Source organism: Neovison vison, chromosome 5, assembly GCF_020171115.1.
Source record: "Neovison vison isolate M4711 chromosome 5, ASM_NN_V1, whole genome shotgun sequence".
In the NCBI taxonomy this organism is placed as follows: domain Eukaryota; kingdom Metazoa; phylum Chordata; class Mammalia; order Carnivora; family Mustelidae; genus Neogale; species Neogale vison.
In genome coordinates, this window is record NC_058095.1 from 104,574,291 (window position 1) to 104,592,650 (window position 18,360).

Consider the following 18,360-nt stretch of genomic DNA (forward strand, 5'->3'; position numbering starts at 1 on the left):
AAAAAAAAAAGAAAACTTTGATGGAAATATTTACTATCTCTGCACATTTTTGGTTCCCAAGTTTTATACATTTATCCATAGCTACGTTTAAAGAAATGGGCATGTGGATTCAGTTCCGTGCCTTTCTTAAAAATCTTTAAGTTTTTTCTCTACTGGGAGTGAATATCACTTACCTCATCTACTTTTTGGGAAGATTCGGTGAGAAAAAAAAATGTACAAATCCACTAGCCTGGTACGCACACTCAGTAAAGTTCTGTTTTACCTTCTCACGTGGCTAAGGCAGCTCATTGTCCATTTTTCTCTGTGGAAGTTTGAGTATAGTCCTTGTAGAATGAAGGGAATGTTAACATAACCTCAGAGCCTGCTTATCTGCCTTTGTCACTGTTTGTGAGGCACTGTTATAAACGCGTGACCCTTGAACAATGGTGGGGCTTAGGGGCACTGACCCAACGCAGAGTCGAAAATCCAAGTGTAACCTCTGACTTTCAAAAACTTTACTAATAAGCTACTGTTGACTCAAAGCCTTACTGATAATGTAAACAGTGGGTTAGTAACTGATTTTGTGTGTGTTGTGTTCTTAGAGTAAAGTAAGAGAAAAAAAACTGTCAGGAAAATCAGAAGGGAGAGAAAACATACTTGTACTTCTGTATTGTATTTATTAAAAACCTGCCTGTACCTACAAGGTGCAAACCCGGTTGTTCGAGGGTCAGCTGTATACAGGGACATGTTTTTGGCCCCTGTGGTGGTTCCCTGGCAGGCTCCGGCTGGCTGTCTCGCTGTCCCTGCCCTTCCCTCCCCTCACCCACCATGTGTCTGTCTGTCTCAGGTCGACCCTGCCCCTTCCGCCCCCCAGCATCCAGTCCTTACACACATATGGCCCCCATGTTCCTGTCTGACCCCACACCCTCTTCTGCCGAAGCACAATTTCCTGCAAAGGCATCCTGAGCTGCTGTCCTGGTTCCACAGGCTCCCGTCCGCCCCTTCCACTGAGCTGCTGCCCTCCACCAGCTCCTGAAATGGTCCCCTCACCCAAGCAGACCACTTCCATGTACCCCAACCCAACTATTGCCAGGTTTGCCTTCGTCTGGCCTCTCACCAGCCTTCCCCCAGGCTCCCAGGCTCTCCATGAAAACTTTCTGTTGGTTTTCTTTTTTATGCATGTGTGGCTGACCTTCACAGAGGTACAAAGCGCAAGTGCAGAGTGTGATGAAGTTTGCAGATCTGGTGGCTGGACTTGGACACCTTCTCCCCCACCTTGCAGGCCTCCCTGCCCCATCTACCTTGGTGCAGGGGGCCAGCCCCAGGGCTTAGTTCTAGACGCCTTGTCTTTTCCACTCGCACACCCAGGTGAGCTGGCACCATTTCCTGGCTGTAAATGCTGTCTGTATTTGGACAGCTCCCGGATCTGTTCCTCTCAGCTCAAGTCCCATTTTCTACTTCCTGCTTGACATTTTCCCTGGAAGTCGCATAGGCTTCCCAGACCCCACATGTCTACGTGAAGGTCTTCATTTCGTCTCTTCTCCTTCTCTTCTCCCGCCCTCCCTCAGCCACTTCTGCACACTTACCTCCATCTCAGTAACAGAACTTAGAGCTCCTCTTTGATTCTCTTATTTCCGCATTTAGCCTTTGCTGTCTTTTGCTTGGGAGGCTGCCACAGCCCACCTCTTCTCCTGGCTTCTATTATTGTTCCTGCTGCCTGCTCTCACGCAGCAGCAGGAGAGATGACTTGAAAATGTGAATCAAATTATGTCATTTCCCAGAAAAACCTTACATCCAAAGCCCGTACTGTACTGTGCTCCGCACGTCCTGACAAGACCTGGACTTCCTGCTTCACTTCCTGCTTCTCAAAGGCACCCTTCCTGCTTGCCTTAAGGCCTTCGCATTAGTTGGGTTTTCCCCTTGAACTTTCTTTTGCCTATATGTTGGTCCCTCTTATCATCCAGGTCTCAGCTCATCTTCCAAGTGAACCCTCCCTCCCCCGCAGAACAAACAAATAAACAAAACTTCTGGTCATATTATTTGCATTCTAATGCTTATTTAATACCTGGGACTGTCTTGTTATCTTTCTCCTGCAGAATTGGTCTTCCTGAGGATAGAGACTTGGCTGTCCTGTTCCCAGCTATACTGCCAGCGCCAAATACAGTGCCTGTCCCTTAGTATTTGCACAGTACATATTGGCTCGATCTGAAAATGAACAGATAAAATGAGTACTGCTGCTTGGTATAAAGCAAGGAGCGTGTAACCAGTCCAGCACTTGGTCGGGAACCCAAGCTGGGCGGCCTACTGGGAGGGCTGAGCTCCGGCTCGTTGCTGTGCGTGTAACCTGAGCAGCTTTGTTGCAGGGAGGAGCAGGTGCCCATGGAGCTGGTGCAGCGGGGCGACATCATCAAGGTTGTCCCCGGGGGGAAGTTCCCAGTAGATGGGAAAATCCTGGAAGGCAACACCATGGTGGATGAGTCCCTCATCACAGGTGAGGCGGCTCGTCTCCTCTTCCCTGTGGGTGGGTATGGCGGGAGTTGCCGGGTCACATGAATGCTGAATGGGGGGCTGAGGGTGTTGACGGTTGATGTCCTTCCCCACCTCCAGGAGAAGCCATGCCTGTCACGAAGAAACCCGGAAGCATAGTGATTGCTGGGTCTATAAATGCACATGGCTCTGTACTCGTTAATGCCACTCACGTGGGCAATGACACCACGTTGGCTCAGATCGTGAAATTGGTAGAAGAGGCTCAGATGTCAAAGGTAATGAAGAGAGCTAAAAAAGTAACCTAACATCAGCTTCCTCCTTTTAGAAGTTATTCCGAGAGTTTCGTAGATTCAGGCAGATTTTGTTGAGTAGGGAGTGATTAGTAAGCGTGTTAATGCGGGGGCTCAGAACTCCAGTGCTCACCCGTGTCTGGGGGGATGTATTTCTTTGTGGATTGTAATTTCCCGTGGTCTTGGTGTTTTATTTTCATAGGCACCCATTCAGCAACTGGCTGACCGGTTTAGTGGGTATTTTGTCCCATTTATCATCATCATTTCAACGCTGACGTTGGTGGTATGGATTATAATCGGTTTTATCGATTTTGGTGTTGTTCAGAAATACTTTCCTGTAAGTTGAATGCTTTGGGCAGTATGGTTGCTATGTTTTAAATAATCTCTTGCCATTAATCCTATTCTCTTATATCTTAGATTTGTTGGGCTTTAATTACCCATTACATTTATTTGCCTCATTTATTAGCAGCAAAATCTTAGCCAAGATAGCACAAACACTCTTTTCTGCAAATTTTTTTTTTTAAAGATGCCCTTTGCCTTCTAGTTAAATAATTTCCCAGACACCAATTAGCTCTCAGTTGTCATGCCTATAACATTTAGATGATGTGACCTTGGCCATTTCTGGGGTCATGAGGCAGATATCATAGGTCACTTCACAATTTTGATGGCATGATAATATCATTTTAACAGATTTTAAGAAAATTTGTTTTTTGCTCTCTATGTCTGATAGTACCATCTTCAACTTTGTGGCTCCCTGGGCAGTGCTAATAGCCTTTTAATAATAAATATTTATTAAACATACATGAGACAATGGAATATACTTTCTTGAGTTAGAAAGTAGATGATGAATGCTCTCTTAGAAAACACTATGTTGTCAAACTTCCAAAAAAGTGGAGAGTCCCAAAAAAACCTTTTCTGCTGAAGAAGTAAGAACTCTATACAACAGTAATTCTCAATAAGGAGTAATTTTATTGCCCCAGGAGATATTTGACGATGTCTAGAGGTATTTGGTTGTCATGACTGGGGAGGGAATGCTGCTGACACCTAGTGGGTAGAGATCGAGGGCACTGCCAGACATCCTAGCAGGCCAAGGACAGCCCCCACAACCACGAGTCCTCTCTCCCCAAATATCAGTAGTGTCGAGCTTGAGAAACCTTGATGTGCATCAACGGGGAATGGCCCGCCTGGAGTCATATTTGACAGCTGCCCAGTGAGTGGAACAGTGTTTTATCTATGGTTTAAAGTATCTCCTACTTAGCCAGATTGAATGCCTCTTTTACCGTAGAGCCATAGAATAAGAAACTGTAAATGCAGAATGGATAATTTTTTTTTTCTTTAAAAAAATGTCTACCCTAATTAAAGGCATTTCTGAAATTCTTGGGGTGCATGTCATTTACTAAGATATCATCTTCTCTCTCGAATGTCCTGTCCTAAAATGAAAAATGTCCTAGTTGACCTCTTGACATCTCAGGAGACCTCAGTGCTTTGAAGAGTAACCCAGGACTATATTCTTAGAATTTGCCAGTGGCTGTTATGGCACCTGACTCCCTCAAACTCCTGCTTTTGTGGGAGAACAGCTCATTGGCATGTGGCTGTGGGAAAAGTCATTCCTAAACAGGTTGGAGTATGGGGCTTTCTGCTGTTCCCTGCCTTTCCATCTTACTTTGGCTTCTTCTGTTTTTATCTGCAACATCAGGGAGGATGCTGGCAAAGGAGGGACTGCATGTTCCTTTAAGGTATTATCACCCTGCTGTCTAAGTCATTTGTAGGGAGAGGTTCATGTCACCCTCTAGAAGTCCACCCATCCTATCAGAATGCCTGGTGTTATTTTTATGAGAATTACTGGAGTTTGGGGGTTTTTTTTGAAATCACATCATCTTTATCTCAAAAAATTCCATGTCTTCAACACAGTGTCCCTCTCTCCAAATCCAACTGTTTCTAATCAAAGTGAAATGAACCTTTAGTAATACACCTTATCTTAGATTTCTGCCTTTCAAAATCAAGGAATAAAGTGTAGGTGGAAGCTAAAGAGGTTGTGGTCTGTATCCTCGATTTCGAAAACACACTGTGATGAAAGTGAATTCAGTGTCTCCTGATTGTGCTGCAGAGACACCTGCCATTTTGCAAAATAAACCAACATAATGCAAAATGTCAGAATGCAAATGGTAATGCCTATATGTGTCGCCAGGTAACTGGAAAGGAGGCCCATATTTTGTTCGTTTTGGGTTTACAAAGAAAACAATAGCGGAAAACATAGAAGAAAATAAAGATGGTTCCAAATTCCATCCCTAGGAATGATGATTTTTTTGCACTCTGGGAAACCTCTTTCCTGTATTGTTGAAAGCTGTATATACAGATACAGGCAGGTAATTTTGCACTAATTCAGTCACAACACGTGCCATGTTGTACTTGCTTTTTTTACTTAACAATGTTGCTGGGATCTTTCCATGTCAGCAAGTATAGACATACACCATCGTTTCAACAATTGTATAAGATTTCATTATGCACCTCATACCCTCAATTTAATTCATAAATTCCCTCTGAGGTGTCTCTAGTTTTTTTTAAAAAACGCTGTGATAAGTATCTTTGTATATTTTGCCACTTATATGATTATCACCTTAGGGTAGATTCCTTGGAGACCTATCATTTTTAAAAGTTTTCACAATAATGATAAAAATTATAATAATGTGTCATATTGCTAATATGTAATATTGATAATGTGATAGTTACAGTTTCTCAGGGGCTTCGCCCATGCCAGGTTTTGTACAATGTATATTTGTGTGTTTATGTGTATTTATATGTGTATCAGCTCATTTAAACCTTAAAACAACCAGCTGGGTGTGCTTGGTCGTATTGTGTCCATTCCGAAAGTGAGGGATCTGACACTCGCAGAGATGTGAGTCAGTGCCAGGGCCAGCATGGACTTACACGGTCCAGTTCCAGAGTCCGTGCTCCTTCCCCTAGCAGGGAGTTCTACACGACTCTCTCCTCCCATCATGCCTCTCTTAGAGGAAAGCCTAGAATGTCAAGTTGAAAAACTGGGGTGGGAACCAGTAAGGTGAGCCACATGATAACACAGCACTGAAGCAGAGTGGACCCCACCCTCTGGACCCCAGACCCCGGCTCACCACGCATCTCAGCTCGCAGCTGCTCTTGCTGAAATGTGCTCATGCTGAACTGTTCCGTGATTGGAAGTCAATATGATTCCTCCTTTAAACCTCAGCCTGCCTTATCTCTTTCCCCTTTTCAGACCCACAACAAGCACATCTCCCAGGCAGAGGTGATCATCCGTTTTGCGTTCCAGACATCCATCACGGTGCTGTGCATCGCCTGCCCCTGCTCCCTGGGCCTGGCCACGCCCACGGCGGTCATGGTGGGCACCGGGGTGGCTGCCCAGAATGGCATCCTCATCAAAGGAGGCAAGCCTCTGGAGATGGCCCACAAGGTTGGCCCTTGCGCTCCTGGCTATCCTCTGACGTGTCGCCTGGAATGACTCTGTAGCTGTTACTTTGTGATTTTTTTTTTTTTTTTGAAACTGAAGAGACTTGGTGGGAAAGTAGTATCTGTTTACATTCTGTATTAAGAGAAAAACCTGGAAGAGGCTGGAGGGCAGCACTGTTAATTAAGTAAAACAGGAAGCCCGCAGGGGCTGGGAATGATAATAGCAGGAACAGCTAACAGCTGCAGGATTAAATATGAATTGATTTAATGTCATTAACAACTCTTTGATGTCGGTGCTTATCATTCCCATTTCTCAGATGAGGAAGCTCAGCAGGAGCTGAACCCAGAGAAAAACAGGGAGCAGAGGAGGGATCTGAAGCGCCCACGGTGGGGGTGGGGCTGGGTTACTTGTGGCTGCAGAATGCAAGGATGGACTAAAGGAGGCAAGGATTGTTGGAGGAAGAGCCGTTATGTGTGTTGCAGAGACCACCACTCAGCACTGGGCCCAGCTGAGTGCTGTGGGCTAAGTGAGGGGGAGCCGTGCCTGTGGGACATTCAGACCACCGCAAACAGCTGGGCTTCTGTAGGGTTTGGGGAGGTATGGAGCTCAGGGATGAGTGGGCTCTGGCCATGGACACAGGTACCAAATGGCAGAACCCAGACCCATGGGGACAGGTGCAAGTTGCCATTGACCAAGTGGGCCTGGTGGAGAAACTGGCTTTGGTGGTGGCTTGTTATTGTGGCCTGGAAATGCTCCCTTTTTCACTCTCACTCTCTCTTTTTTAAAGATTTTATTTATTTGTTTGAGAGTGAGGAGAAAGCAAGATAAAGCACAAGAAGTAGAGCAGGGGTAGAGGGAGAAGCAGGCTCCCCACTGAGCAGGGAGCCTGATGCAGGGCTCGATCCCGGGACCCTGAGATCATGACCTGAGTGGAAGGCAGATGGTTAACAACTGAGCCACCCAGGCGCCCATCCCTTCCTTTCTTTGAACCTGGAGTGCAAGCTCCTTATTCGCAGTAGGCGTTTGCACTTAGGTCATAGAAACACTGTGCACAGGGAGATGGGCAGACTGCTAGGGTCCTGACATGGGAAATCTGCATGGTGTCACTTTCCAGAAGATGGTACCATGCCATGTCCCATCAAATTAGAATGACAGTTTCTTGCTCAGTCTGGTGAAGGTTAAGTCACAATGCAGACTGTTTTGGCCAGACAGAAAGGGAAACTGGGTCTTCGTCATGGGAGTAGTTGAACCGTGAGATTGACTGCAGAGGATGTGTTAATGTGAGTTATGAAGGGGTGTTGTTACCTGCTTGAGCTAGGTTAAATGGAGTTCTGCCCCAAGACTGTGCGGGCTCTTAAAGTCGCTTCCATCTGTATTTGTGGTCACCAAGATGTGGTTGTTTTGGCAGATAAAGACCGTGATGTTTGACAAAACTGGCACCATCACCCATGGGGTCCCCAAAGTCATGAGGGTCCTCCTGCTCGTGGATGTGGCCATGATGCCCCTCAGGAAGGTTCTTGCTGTGGTGGGGACTGCGGAGGCCAGCAGCGAGCACCCCTTGGGCGTGGCAGTCACCAAGTACTGTAAAGAGGTATGCGGACCTGGGCATTGCCGTCTCCCCCCCCCCCCGCCACCCACTGCAAACTCCCCCTTACCCTACCCCGACCCCAGCCTCCTCCTCCACTTCACTGGCTGGGCTGGAAGCCTCCAAGCGCCTTCTTCCTCACATGCCTCTTCCGCTGCTGCTTCTGTACCCTGGCTCAACTGCCTTGCAGGAGCCTCAGCTTGTGGGGTTTGGGAACCCCTCAGCAGGCCCCTGTGGAGTAGGTGGAGATGCAGCGCTCAGTGATGGGTCCCTTGTCCCATTTCCAGATCATCACAAATGATGGTGGTTCAGTGTCACGGGTCACTTACAGAGCAGGTACTGACCGTCTGCTTGGAATAACAAAAAACAGCTGGGATGTGAGCTCCGCCCTCTCGGAGCTGACGGTCCAGTGGGGAGGGTGATTGGTGGATCAGCCCAGTCCTTTATGAGTGCTTAGTGCAAAGGGGAATACAGAACTGGATGGAGGGTTAGGGTGAGATGAGGAGAGGGCCCCTCAGCCGGGGACCGGGAAATGGAGAGGAACCTGCAGAGGTGAGCCAAATGCCCAGTGGATTCTTGGCAGTTAATGGGGAAGCATTCGTCCTTTGACCTCACCCGATGAAAGGTCCTGTTTCGTTTTCTGTCTTCAGTCTAAATATAGAAGCAGCAGGTTGTGCCAGAATGTTGTCCTGAAAATTTTTAAATGGTCTGGGCAAAGACAGATGCCTTGGGGCAAAGCTGACTGCTCTACCTGGACAGGAAGTCTTCCAGAGATTTCTGTGGGTGTTTTGTGAAGGGTCATTCAGACCACCATTTCCCCCTCTCTCTTGTGATGCTTCAGGACGAATGTGCTCTGTCATCCCTCCTTTGCTGTGTGGTTAACCCCACATGACGCTCCTCACGCCTTTCTCCTGCCTCTCCCTCGTCCCCCCAGGGCCTGTAAATGGGCAGTGACCTCCTGATAGCCTCCAAGCAGCTTTGTTCCCGTTTGCCTGTTCCATCATTCTCATGAAATTATTTGCAATGTAAAAACAATCTCTCTCCTCTTTTTGGCCCCCCCAACCTCCGTTAATTTGAGGCATTTGCTGTGAACTGCTCTTCTTCTTCCTGGTCTGCCCCTTGTCCCATGTCATGAGACAACCATTTAATAATTATCATGTCTGCGTCGGATGAGGGAAGGAATTGCCGAGTTACTAGTCGATCTCCACACCTGCCCCGTCCTGCTTTCCTCTCGGCCCCTGCTTGGTGCTGCTCTCTCTTGCCTCTCCTCACCTCCCCTCTCTCCCTGGCTTCACAGGAATTGGGAACCGACTCCTTGGGATACTGCACGGACTTCCAAGCAGTGCCCGGCTGTGGAATCGGCTGCAAAGTCAGTAGTGTGGAGGGCCTCCTGGCCCACAGCGAGAGCCAGCAGAGCAAACAGGCGGCTCCCCCGAGCAGGGCTGGCAGCGCTCCCGAGGAAATAGGTATCCCAGGCCCTTGTCTCTCTGCGCAGCCTGCCATGGCTTGGGCCTGGCCGGGTCAGCTGGTGGTGTGCCTAACCAGAGAGCACCAGGCCAGCACACCACCGTGGGGTCTCTGGCTGTGGACAGGGTGGCTCCTGGCCAGGGCACCGCATGTCTCCCTCCCCCAGGAAGGCCTACTGTTTGTCCATGGTTGCGTTCTCTGATACTTCTGAATCTTGGTGCTAATGGCAGACAGTAGTATATATTACTGAAATTCGTGGAGTATTGCTTCTGTGACCCATAATCTCTTTCTTTTTTCCTTTCTTTTTTTTTTTTAATAAGATTTTTAAGATTTAAGAGAGAGAAAGAGAGGATAAGCACAGAGGGAGAGTGGGAGAGGGAGAAGCAGACTCCCCGCTAAACAGGGAGCCAAATGTAGGGCTCGATCCCAGGGCCCCAGGATCATGACCTGAGCCGAAGGCAGACCCTCGACCGACTGAGCCACTCAGGCGCCCCAGTCTCCTCTTTCTTATCCCCAGTCAGTCTTGCTTCTCTAAGCTACAGAGGGGACAGATGGGAATTCGTTTGCTCCTCCAGTCCCCCTCCTGTGCTGTGGAATCCCGATGGGATGGGTCCCATTTACAGCGCTGGCAGTAGCAGGGAATGCAGATGGAAGTGGTCTGCCCGAGCCAGGAACGGGTACTGCTTGGAGTGACAGATGCCTTTGAAAACAGTTTTTCTGATTCGGAGGGTAGCTTGCTAGCCATCAGGGTGAGAGTGGGAAGCCCTCCCAAACCAAAACGCCTGTGTCTGGTGTTCTCTCTTAAGTGCTCTGGGGTCTTACTAGAAGCCTTCTGCCACCTCCTAGCAGTTCAGAACCTCAGCACAACCCTTCCATTTAGCTGCCAGGACTGATCCGTGAGGTGACCCCAGGTTAGTGGCACACACAGTTAGAAAGTGACGGGGGAAAGACTCACCCGGCCTCTTAGGAGATACAGCTGTTAAACATCCACAGCCGTAGACAAGCTGTTTGCTGATGCACCAGCTGCACTTGTTGCTTCTAATCTCTGCAGAAGAGGAACCAGCAGGTACCGCCTAAAGGCAGATAAGGACACCACCAGATGTTTAGCGTTTATAACATCTCTAACGTGCAGTCCACGCTGTCAGGACCTCGTAACACCCCTTTCGGCCCTACCCACCCAGTCCCACATGGTAATTGCTCCGTTCCCTGTCCTTTAAGGGTGGTGTTCTGAGAGGTGCCCGCTAGTTACAGTGTTTCAAAACAGCTCGATGCGCTTTTTTGCTGTTAAATGGACTCCATGGTTTTGAGTCCTTTCTCACAGTAAAATTGGACTATTTGGGAATAACCACAAACTCTTTGGAACAGACGTGACCCCCCAGACCTTCTCTGTGCTCATCGGGAACCGCGAATGGATGAGGCGCAACGGCCTAACCATTTCCAGCGACGTCAGTGACGCGATGGCGAATCATGAGCTGAAAGGCCAGACGGCCGTGCTGGTGGCCATTGACGGTACTGCCCCCCTCCCTTCTGCTCTGCACAGCGGAGTTTCTTAGAGTTCTCTGGCAAAAATAGGCTTTCTCCTTTTTTTCCCCCAGTAAATCTTCTTCTCTGTTCATTTAAGTTCTGTGTCCCAAAAGGCTGCCTTGCCAGTTTCTCTCTTCCTTCTCAGTTGGAGGCCCGCTCTCACTGTGCCCGCTCTGCCCCCGAGAGTGAGGCGTCTTAGTCTAAGCCTCCTTGGTCTTAGAGTCCTCCCCTGCCTTCGCCATCCCCGTCTGCTTCCGTCTGAGCCCATGGTTCCGTCGCCCTCCTCTTCATCACTGCACACGCAGCAGTGGCCTGTTATCCAGGGGGACACCCACCGGGTCCTAAGGAATGAGATTGCTGCCCCTCCATGGAGCTCCCCAAGATCGCATGTGTCTGGGCACTTACGCCTCAGATGACTGGAATCTTACACTGTTAATGGCAGTTTCTGCTTATAGAAGTAAAACTGTGCTGATGAGCAACATAGATACTTTTAATGCTTCGACGAAGTGTGTCCTCTCCCACTCTTTTTTCCTTCTTGCGCCACCGTGGCCTTTCCAATGTCCTTAAAACCCTGTAGTCCCTTCAGCCCCTCAGATCAGAACCAGCTGTGCTGAAGGAGCCATGCCCCGTGTCACCCCTCTCCCCTGAACCTGCTGTGCTACCCCTCAGTGCTCTAGTGCCTTCCTGCATCACCAGCTGAAGATTTGTTCAGGCAACCCCACCCCCACTCCCACCCAGCACAACGAATGCTTTCTGGAAGAAGAGGAAGGACTGATTTTCTGTTTGGACATTCATCAGTTTTCAGTAGCCTTTATCGTATTCGTTCTGTTTCTCATATCATAATAGCTAACATGTACCAAGTTATTATGAGCCAGGCACTCTGCAACGTAATAGATGTTCCTTGCAGAAAATTGGGAAGATTCGGAGAGCTATACAAAAGAAAATGCAATGACTCCTTATCCTACCCCTCAGAGAGCCACAGGAAATGTTTCATATTCCTTCCAGACTTTTGTGTGCCTCTGTAAATGGAGGTCATTTTTAAAACACAAAATCGAAACCGGGCTATGTTCTATAACTGTTTTGTTTTTCACGTGTGCCGTTGCGCTATGGAAGATGTTTCTGGTAGCAGAGCCTCCTTTGCCCCTTGGGTTGCCCAGGGCTTGCCCTTGTGGACTGACCGAGGGTGTCGCCTGCAGGCGTGCTCTGCGCCATGATCGCCATCGCCGACGCGGTCAAGCAGGAGGCAGCCCTGGCCGTGCACACGCTGAAGAGTATGGGTGTGGACGTGGTTCTGATCACAGGGGACAACCGGAAGACGGCCAGAGCCATCGCCACCCAGGTGCGTGCTGGGGACCGGGGGCTGGGCATCTTCCCCCTTGGAGGTTTCTCTGAACCCCGCGGAGCACACTGAGGAAAAGTAGCAACACCAGGGCCCGCAGCGCTCCACATTGCTTCTGGCCTTACCCCTCCGGGTGCTCCTGCTCTGTTCCGAGCTGTGCAGCGCCCCACGGGGGACCCCCGCCGTGCTGCTATTGCCAAGCGCACATCCCTGGAGCCTGGATGTCTGAACCTGGGACAGGCAGCTGCCCTGGAAAACGCAATTCCAACATTCTCTGTTTCTGTCTTTCCAATGGGACAAAAACAAAGATCATGGCTTGAGAGCTGAAATAGACAGGTTCTGTATATGGTGTTCAGGAGATGATTGTCCACTCAGCTCTTCCGCATGCCCGTGCGGCAGACAGACAGACAGACGTCTGGGTCTGGCAGGTCTCCAGCAGCCCTCACTCCAGAGTGCGTGCGGTGAGGACAGCACCGCTGCGCACCTGTCCAACCCTGCTTATAGCGAGGACTCCTGCGCCAGTTCCCAAAGGCTACGCACCCTCCCCAAATGTGTGTATGACAGATGCTTTTGAAAGTGAACTGCTTCTTAACCAGGGAAGCAGTGGTCCTTCTCCGCATGGCCTTTCTCGCTAACGGGACTTTGTTGAGTACCATCACCCCTCCTGGTTCAAATTTGTTTAGCTGTTCAGCAAGCACTTAACTAAGCCCCACCCATGGGACCCCCTCCAGAGAGGAGCAAAGAGGGCGAGCGCCTGCCCTGCGGCAGCTCTATCTTGGGGGGACGGGTGACCAGAGGCCAGGGTTGAACTGAGTGCTTACTTCTGCCACAGAAAAGTGCACCGGACGCATGGGAGCTGCCAACTGACCCCAGTGTGGCAGAGGCTGGAGCCGCCTTCCCAGGGGAGGAAATGCTTAAGTCAGGAGCGGTCGGATGAAGAAGGGGGGGGTTGGGGGAGGTCGGAGAAAGGGAAGCTGACATTTCCAGGACAGAGCAGGCAGCCTGAGCACCACAGCACTAGGCTGGAGAGCAGCAGGAAGCTGAACGGGGCAGAATCCAGCGTGGGCTGGAAGCAGGCAGGACCAGTTCCTGAGGGGTCTTGAGGAGTGTGGATGTCATCCCAGGAGAAGTGTAATCCACTGAGAGTAACGTGACCAGCTGACCACTGTTTTGGAAAGACCAAAGATTAGGAGGTGGGCAGGGAGACCAGCATGGGGACTAATCCCCCATGGAAGGGGGCACGGGCATGGCAGTCCCTGGGATCTAGGGTTTGGTGACTGATACCATTGCCTGGGCTTGGAAGCCGGAGGCAGTGGGGCTGGATGCCTCACAGGTTTCTGATGCTGTTCACTATCCTTTGCCAACACCAGGTGTAGTCACGTATTTGTGTTTTAACTTTTAGGTTGGTATCAACAAAGTCTTTGCAGAGGTGCTACCTTCTCACAAGGTAGCCAAGGTCCAGGAGCTCCAGAATGAAGGGAAGAAAGTTGCCATGGTAGGAGACGGGGTTAACGACTCGCCGGCCTTGGCCCAGGCCGATGTGGGCATTGCCATCGGGACAGGCACGGATGTCGCCATCGAGGCTGCTGACGTTGTCCTCATTAGAGTGAGCTTGGCTATATCTTCTTGTGCCCTGTTGTCCTGGTTATGGGAGCAGGGAGGGCCTGGGGACAGAGCTCCTGACAGGCGGTGTATGCCTCCTACAGAACGATTTGCTCGATGTGGTGGCTAGCATTCACCTCTCCAAGAGGACCGTCTGGAGAATACACCTCAACCTGGTGCTGGCGTTGATTTATAACCTGATCGGAATACCCATCGCGGCAGGTAGGGTGGCTCTCCACTGCTTGGTTACCTTTGACTCCAGCCAAGGCCAGGAAGGCTTCTCTCTGCCCTCTGGGTTCCTGCCCAACTTAGTAAGTGGCCCACATCCCTGGGCAGCCAACCAGCGGGCAGGGCAGAAGCATTTTAGGAAGAGTTGATGTATTTTCCACTTTGTAAGTCTCTAAAGGGAAATGAAACCTGCTGAGAGGGTCTCTGGGATTTCCTGTTCCCTTGCAGTGTCCCCTGAAGCCCACAATGCCGCCTGTGGACAGTCCCAGGAAGGCCAGAGTGGGTGGGAGACCCTAATCCCTGAGGCCTTAACCCCTGCTCAGCTCCAAGACCGCCTACTAAAGAGGCATGCAGGCACGTGGCCATGACGTGGCAGAAGGGGGTTCTGAGCCACCCCGAGATGGAGAACTTCACAGGGGGCAGCCCGAGGTGAGGACCTTCTCTGGGCTATGGTGCGAGTGTTGTGCTTCCCTCGGCCAGGGGTCTTCATGCCCATTGGCATCGTGCTGCAGCCGTGGATGGGCTCGGCGGCCATGGCGGCCTCCTCTGTGTCTGTGGTTCTCTCGTCGCTGCAGCTCAAGTGGTGAGTCCCTCCAGGCCGGAGCAAGGGCCTTCTCCCCCGCCCAGCCACGCCTAGCCCCCTGCCCTGTGGGCTAGTGATGAGTGGGTGCCGTGCGCAGGGCCCTGGTGCACCGGAGGTAGGGGTGTGTAGTATCTGGATGGGCACCCCGAGGGGGCAGCTCCTCGTCACCCGGCATGCTGGCTGCTGTAGCAGTCACTCTGCTCCAGGGTTGTTCCAGTAATGCCATGTCCACCTGGGGTCCTCATGTATTGCCTTTCTGACTTTTTTGAAAAGATGTTGATTCATGCTTTCAGTGGCATAGCTGCAGGGTGCCGGGCATTTGGATGGGAGGTTTCTCAATCAGGCGAACTTGACTTGAATCCTAGGAACTCAATACGCTCTCCTTTAAAAATCCTAAAATCCATGAGGTTTCCATACCATGTGTAATCCCAAGACTTTGGTGAGAGTTCTTTATCATCCTCCCCCACCCCAAAAAAAGAAAAAAGCGTGTGCCCGCAATGGCTCAAATGCTCTCGGAATCTCACTCGGCAGCTATAAGAAGCCTGACCTGGAGCGGTATGAGGCCCAGGCCCAGGGCCGCATGAAGCCCCTGACGGCGTCGCAGGTGAGCGTGTACGTCGGCATGGATGACCGGCGGCGGGACTCCCCGAGGGCCACACCCTGGGACCAGGTCAGCTTCATCAGCCAGGTGTCTCTGTCCTCCCTGAAGTCCGACAAGCTGTCTCGACACAGTGCTGCGGCTGATGATGGTGGGGACAAGTGGTCTCTGCTCCTGAACGACAGAGATGAGGAGCAGTGCATCTGAGAGCTGCAGGCAGGTGGAGACCCGGGGATCTGTCTCCTCACTGAGTTGCTGGTCCGGCTTCCCCGGGGACCAAGGCTCGGGCCGAACAGGCACAGCTCCAGCAGCAAGATGGGCGAAGCTCCCCTCCAGCCCTGGGGACTTCCACTCCCTCCTGGAGATGGCTGGTCATCCCTCCTAGCATGGGCGGCGCCCCTCTGTGGCTCCTGGGTCGCCCCCCCCCACCCCGCCCCCACTGGGATCCCAGCGGCACAGGGGCCAGGCTTCCCGGCCTGACCATGCTGTGGGCCTGGGCTTGTCGGGAACCTTGCTGGACTCTAGCAGAGCAGAGGACGGCCAGCCTTCCTCGCAGGCCTCTGCTTTAGTGTTTGGAACGACTACTTGTAAAACGAGGAAAATCTCATCGGGACCAAAAACTTAGCTGGGCCTTTCCTCACGAGAAGCCTCGTGTTGGGTTCTTTTTGACAACACCCACATGATTGCGTATCTGAGACCACAGTTTACCTCAAATACACCCCACTGATGTCTGCCGGCACCATGTCTTCCTTTTCTGTTCTTAACGCTGGGGCCACCCCACGGCCAGCGCACCCCTGTCAGATCTCTGACAGCAGGAGCGTAGTGATCCCTGCTGCGGCTCTCAGGCGCTTCTGCCAGAATCGACTCCCTCACGCACTGGCCAGAGAGCCCACCTTGCTTCTCTTCAGGCCGAGGTGTTCTTTCTTGCCTAGGTGGCGCTTGGCCACAGAGTCCTGGCCCTTCACTCCTCAGAATGGTGTCCCCTTGTGGACTGTGGCTGCCCCACTGGAGTGAGGGTCTCAGAGTTTGTGACCTGGGAAATCCTGCCCCCTGTGGGGTCCAGGTACTTGGGACACGTGGAGGCCTGTGGTACTTGAGACAGTGTCCCTTGGGGGGAGGTGTGTGTGCTTGCGGGGATGGCCTTGCAGGGCTCCGGGAGCTTCAGGGACGTGGTCTGCTATGGGACTGCCGGTTCACAGAGTTCAGTGCAGAGTTCAAGGCCGTGGTGCCCCTGGTGGTGGTGTGCAAGTGGGAGGAAAGCCGTACCGGAGGAAGAGGAAATCACACTTACTCTCAGGGAGCGTCTACTTCTGCACACGGAGCTGGCACCTTAGGAAAGGAGGCGCCTGTGGTGATTGACAGAACCACATGGGAGTACACGATTAGAAAGAAAATACATTTTAAGGTAGAGTCCTCATCACACACAAAATAGTTTTATTTACTGAGTATCAGTTATGTTTCAGGGACAGTGTAAGCACTTTTTCTAGGCTGCTTGTAATCTTCCCAACAAACCAGCAAAGTACTGTCCACATTGGACAGGCAGGGCAGGAGACTCAGAGAGGCTAGGTATCCTGCCCAGGATCACACAGCCCGCACACATGTCCGAACAGAGAAGTCTTTTCTCCATTGCTGCTGCCACCTGGATATCAGTCGGTAAGAATCAGCAGGAACAAGCCTCCTGCTCCCACGAGAACAAGTCTCCGGGGTGATAAATTCCATTGTTGGCGACTTGGAATGAAATTTGGTCTTGGGGTCAACTCACCTTTCCCTAGGATACTTTGTTTCCATTTTTGCCTATAATTTCATGTTGCTGGTTTCTTGCCCCTATGATCCTGCAGTGGGTTCCGTTGTGTTCCTGTTGTTTTCAGTCTTCCTTTCCCTCAGGCCTCTTCCTGCTCCGTCCATCCTTTATTCCTGGCTGCACTCAGGACTTTCTTGTTTTCTAATTAGGTGAATCATGTCTAAAGAATCTAGTTGTATCGATTTCTCCAAGGCTTTTAGGACCATAAACCACATGTGTATATGGCCATGAAAATATTTATAAGATTGCACAGACTATAACTTTTAGAGGTTCAAGGGGTTAAGAATTTTGTGTGTGTCAGATAAGAACAGTTTCTGTTTCAAAAACTTTCTCTGCTGTATTAGAGTAAAGTTTATTTTTACTGATCTAAAGGCCGCCTCCCGCTGGCTCTGTGCGTGACAGGAGCATAATTGAGGCCAGCGCAATGTTGCTTCTGCAAGGGTCTGGCTTTGCCCTGACTGGTCTGCGGGGAGAAGGGTCGGGTTTCACCGTGGAGGCTGCGGGGGTGGCCAGACCCTCGGGTGTGCCCACCCCTTCTAGCACCCTGTGAGCCCCTCTCCCACACACAGGGCCTGCCTCAGTGGTGTGTGGGGAGACTCTCGGGAGGGCAGCCCTTGTCCAGGTACCTGTCCCACGGGGCCAGACACAGGCCTCCATCTGTCCCATTCGAAGCACTTCTCTGCTTGACAGGAATTGTCAGCAGAAGGCTTTCTCAGACATACACATTTTAATCAGGAGGGCTATATTTTGAATCCCTTGACCCTAAAGGAGTGGGGCAGGGGGAGTAGTAGAAAGGTCTGGACCAAAGGGCTCTGCTGGGAGGGCTCTGTGAGCATCTTGGAGTGGCGGGGGGGCCCTGAGTGAGCTCTAGCTGAAGGGCGGTGACAGGGTAGTTTGTCATCTGAACCAGGAAGCTTTGAAGATTGGAAGGAAGTGCTATTAATAATTGTGCCGGGCCAGCGGGCCTAAACTGAGACTCTCCAGGCAAACTGGGACATGTGGTCACCTTCCTAAAAAGGGAAACAGACGTTGTATCACAGGCAGAGACTGTAGCACCTCGGGATTCTGCCCCAACTGTAGGTTCCATAGACGCGCGGGGGCCCTGTCCTTTATCCGCTTTGGGATTCCTCCCTCCTCTGGCCCATCCTGAGGCCAGTGCTTCCCTGCAGAATCACGGCGGTGATCACCTTTGTGGCTCAGTGTGACCACATGGAGAACCAGTTGGGTTTGTCCCCCTTGCTGGTCCCCTGCGGTCCCTCCAGCCCACCACGTAGTGCTTCATGCCAGGCATGCTGGGCCATTTGTGGATGCCCGTGTATGGGAACTTCATCGTTAGGCATGTCCCCTTGTGGGAAGAAAGGGTTGATATCCCGTTAGCAAGGGATTCCATGTCCTTAAAAAAACAGATCTTTCTAAAACATGAGCAAATCTCCCT

General features: G+C 51.0%; 1 protein-coding gene across 3 annotated transcripts in view; it reads left to right on the plus strand.

Moving 5' to 3' along the window:
* ATP7B (ATPase copper transporting beta) overlaps window positions 1-15,863 on the plus strand; it is a 72,214-nt gene extending 56,351 nt beyond the window's left edge. For 2 of the 3 annotated variants that reach the window (XM_044249657.1, XM_044249658.1), the window contains exons 11-22: window positions 2,343-2,470; window positions 2,587-2,741; window positions 2,959-3,093; window positions 6,007-6,201; window positions 7,607-7,789; window positions 9,081-9,249; window positions 10,616-10,759; window positions 11,971-12,113; window positions 13,516-13,719; window positions 13,820-13,937; window positions 14,424-14,526; window positions 15,058-15,863. In XM_044249657.1, coding sequence (XP_044105592.1) covers window positions 2,343-2,470; window positions 2,587-2,741; window positions 2,959-3,093; window positions 6,007-6,201; window positions 7,607-7,789; window positions 9,081-9,249; window positions 10,616-10,759; window positions 11,971-12,113; window positions 13,516-13,719; window positions 13,820-13,937; window positions 14,424-14,526; window positions 15,058-15,331 — 1,951 coding nt within the window. In that variant the 3' untranslated portion in view covers window positions 15,332-15,863. The remainder of the gene's footprint in view (window positions 1-2,342; window positions 2,471-2,586; window positions 2,742-2,958; window positions 3,094-6,006; window positions 6,202-7,606; window positions 7,790-9,080; window positions 9,250-10,615; window positions 10,760-11,970; window positions 12,114-13,515; window positions 13,720-13,819; window positions 13,938-14,423; window positions 14,527-15,057) is intronic. The other variant, XM_044249659.1, reaches the window with a different exon arrangement.
* Window positions 15,864-18,360: the final 2,497 nt, after the last annotated feature.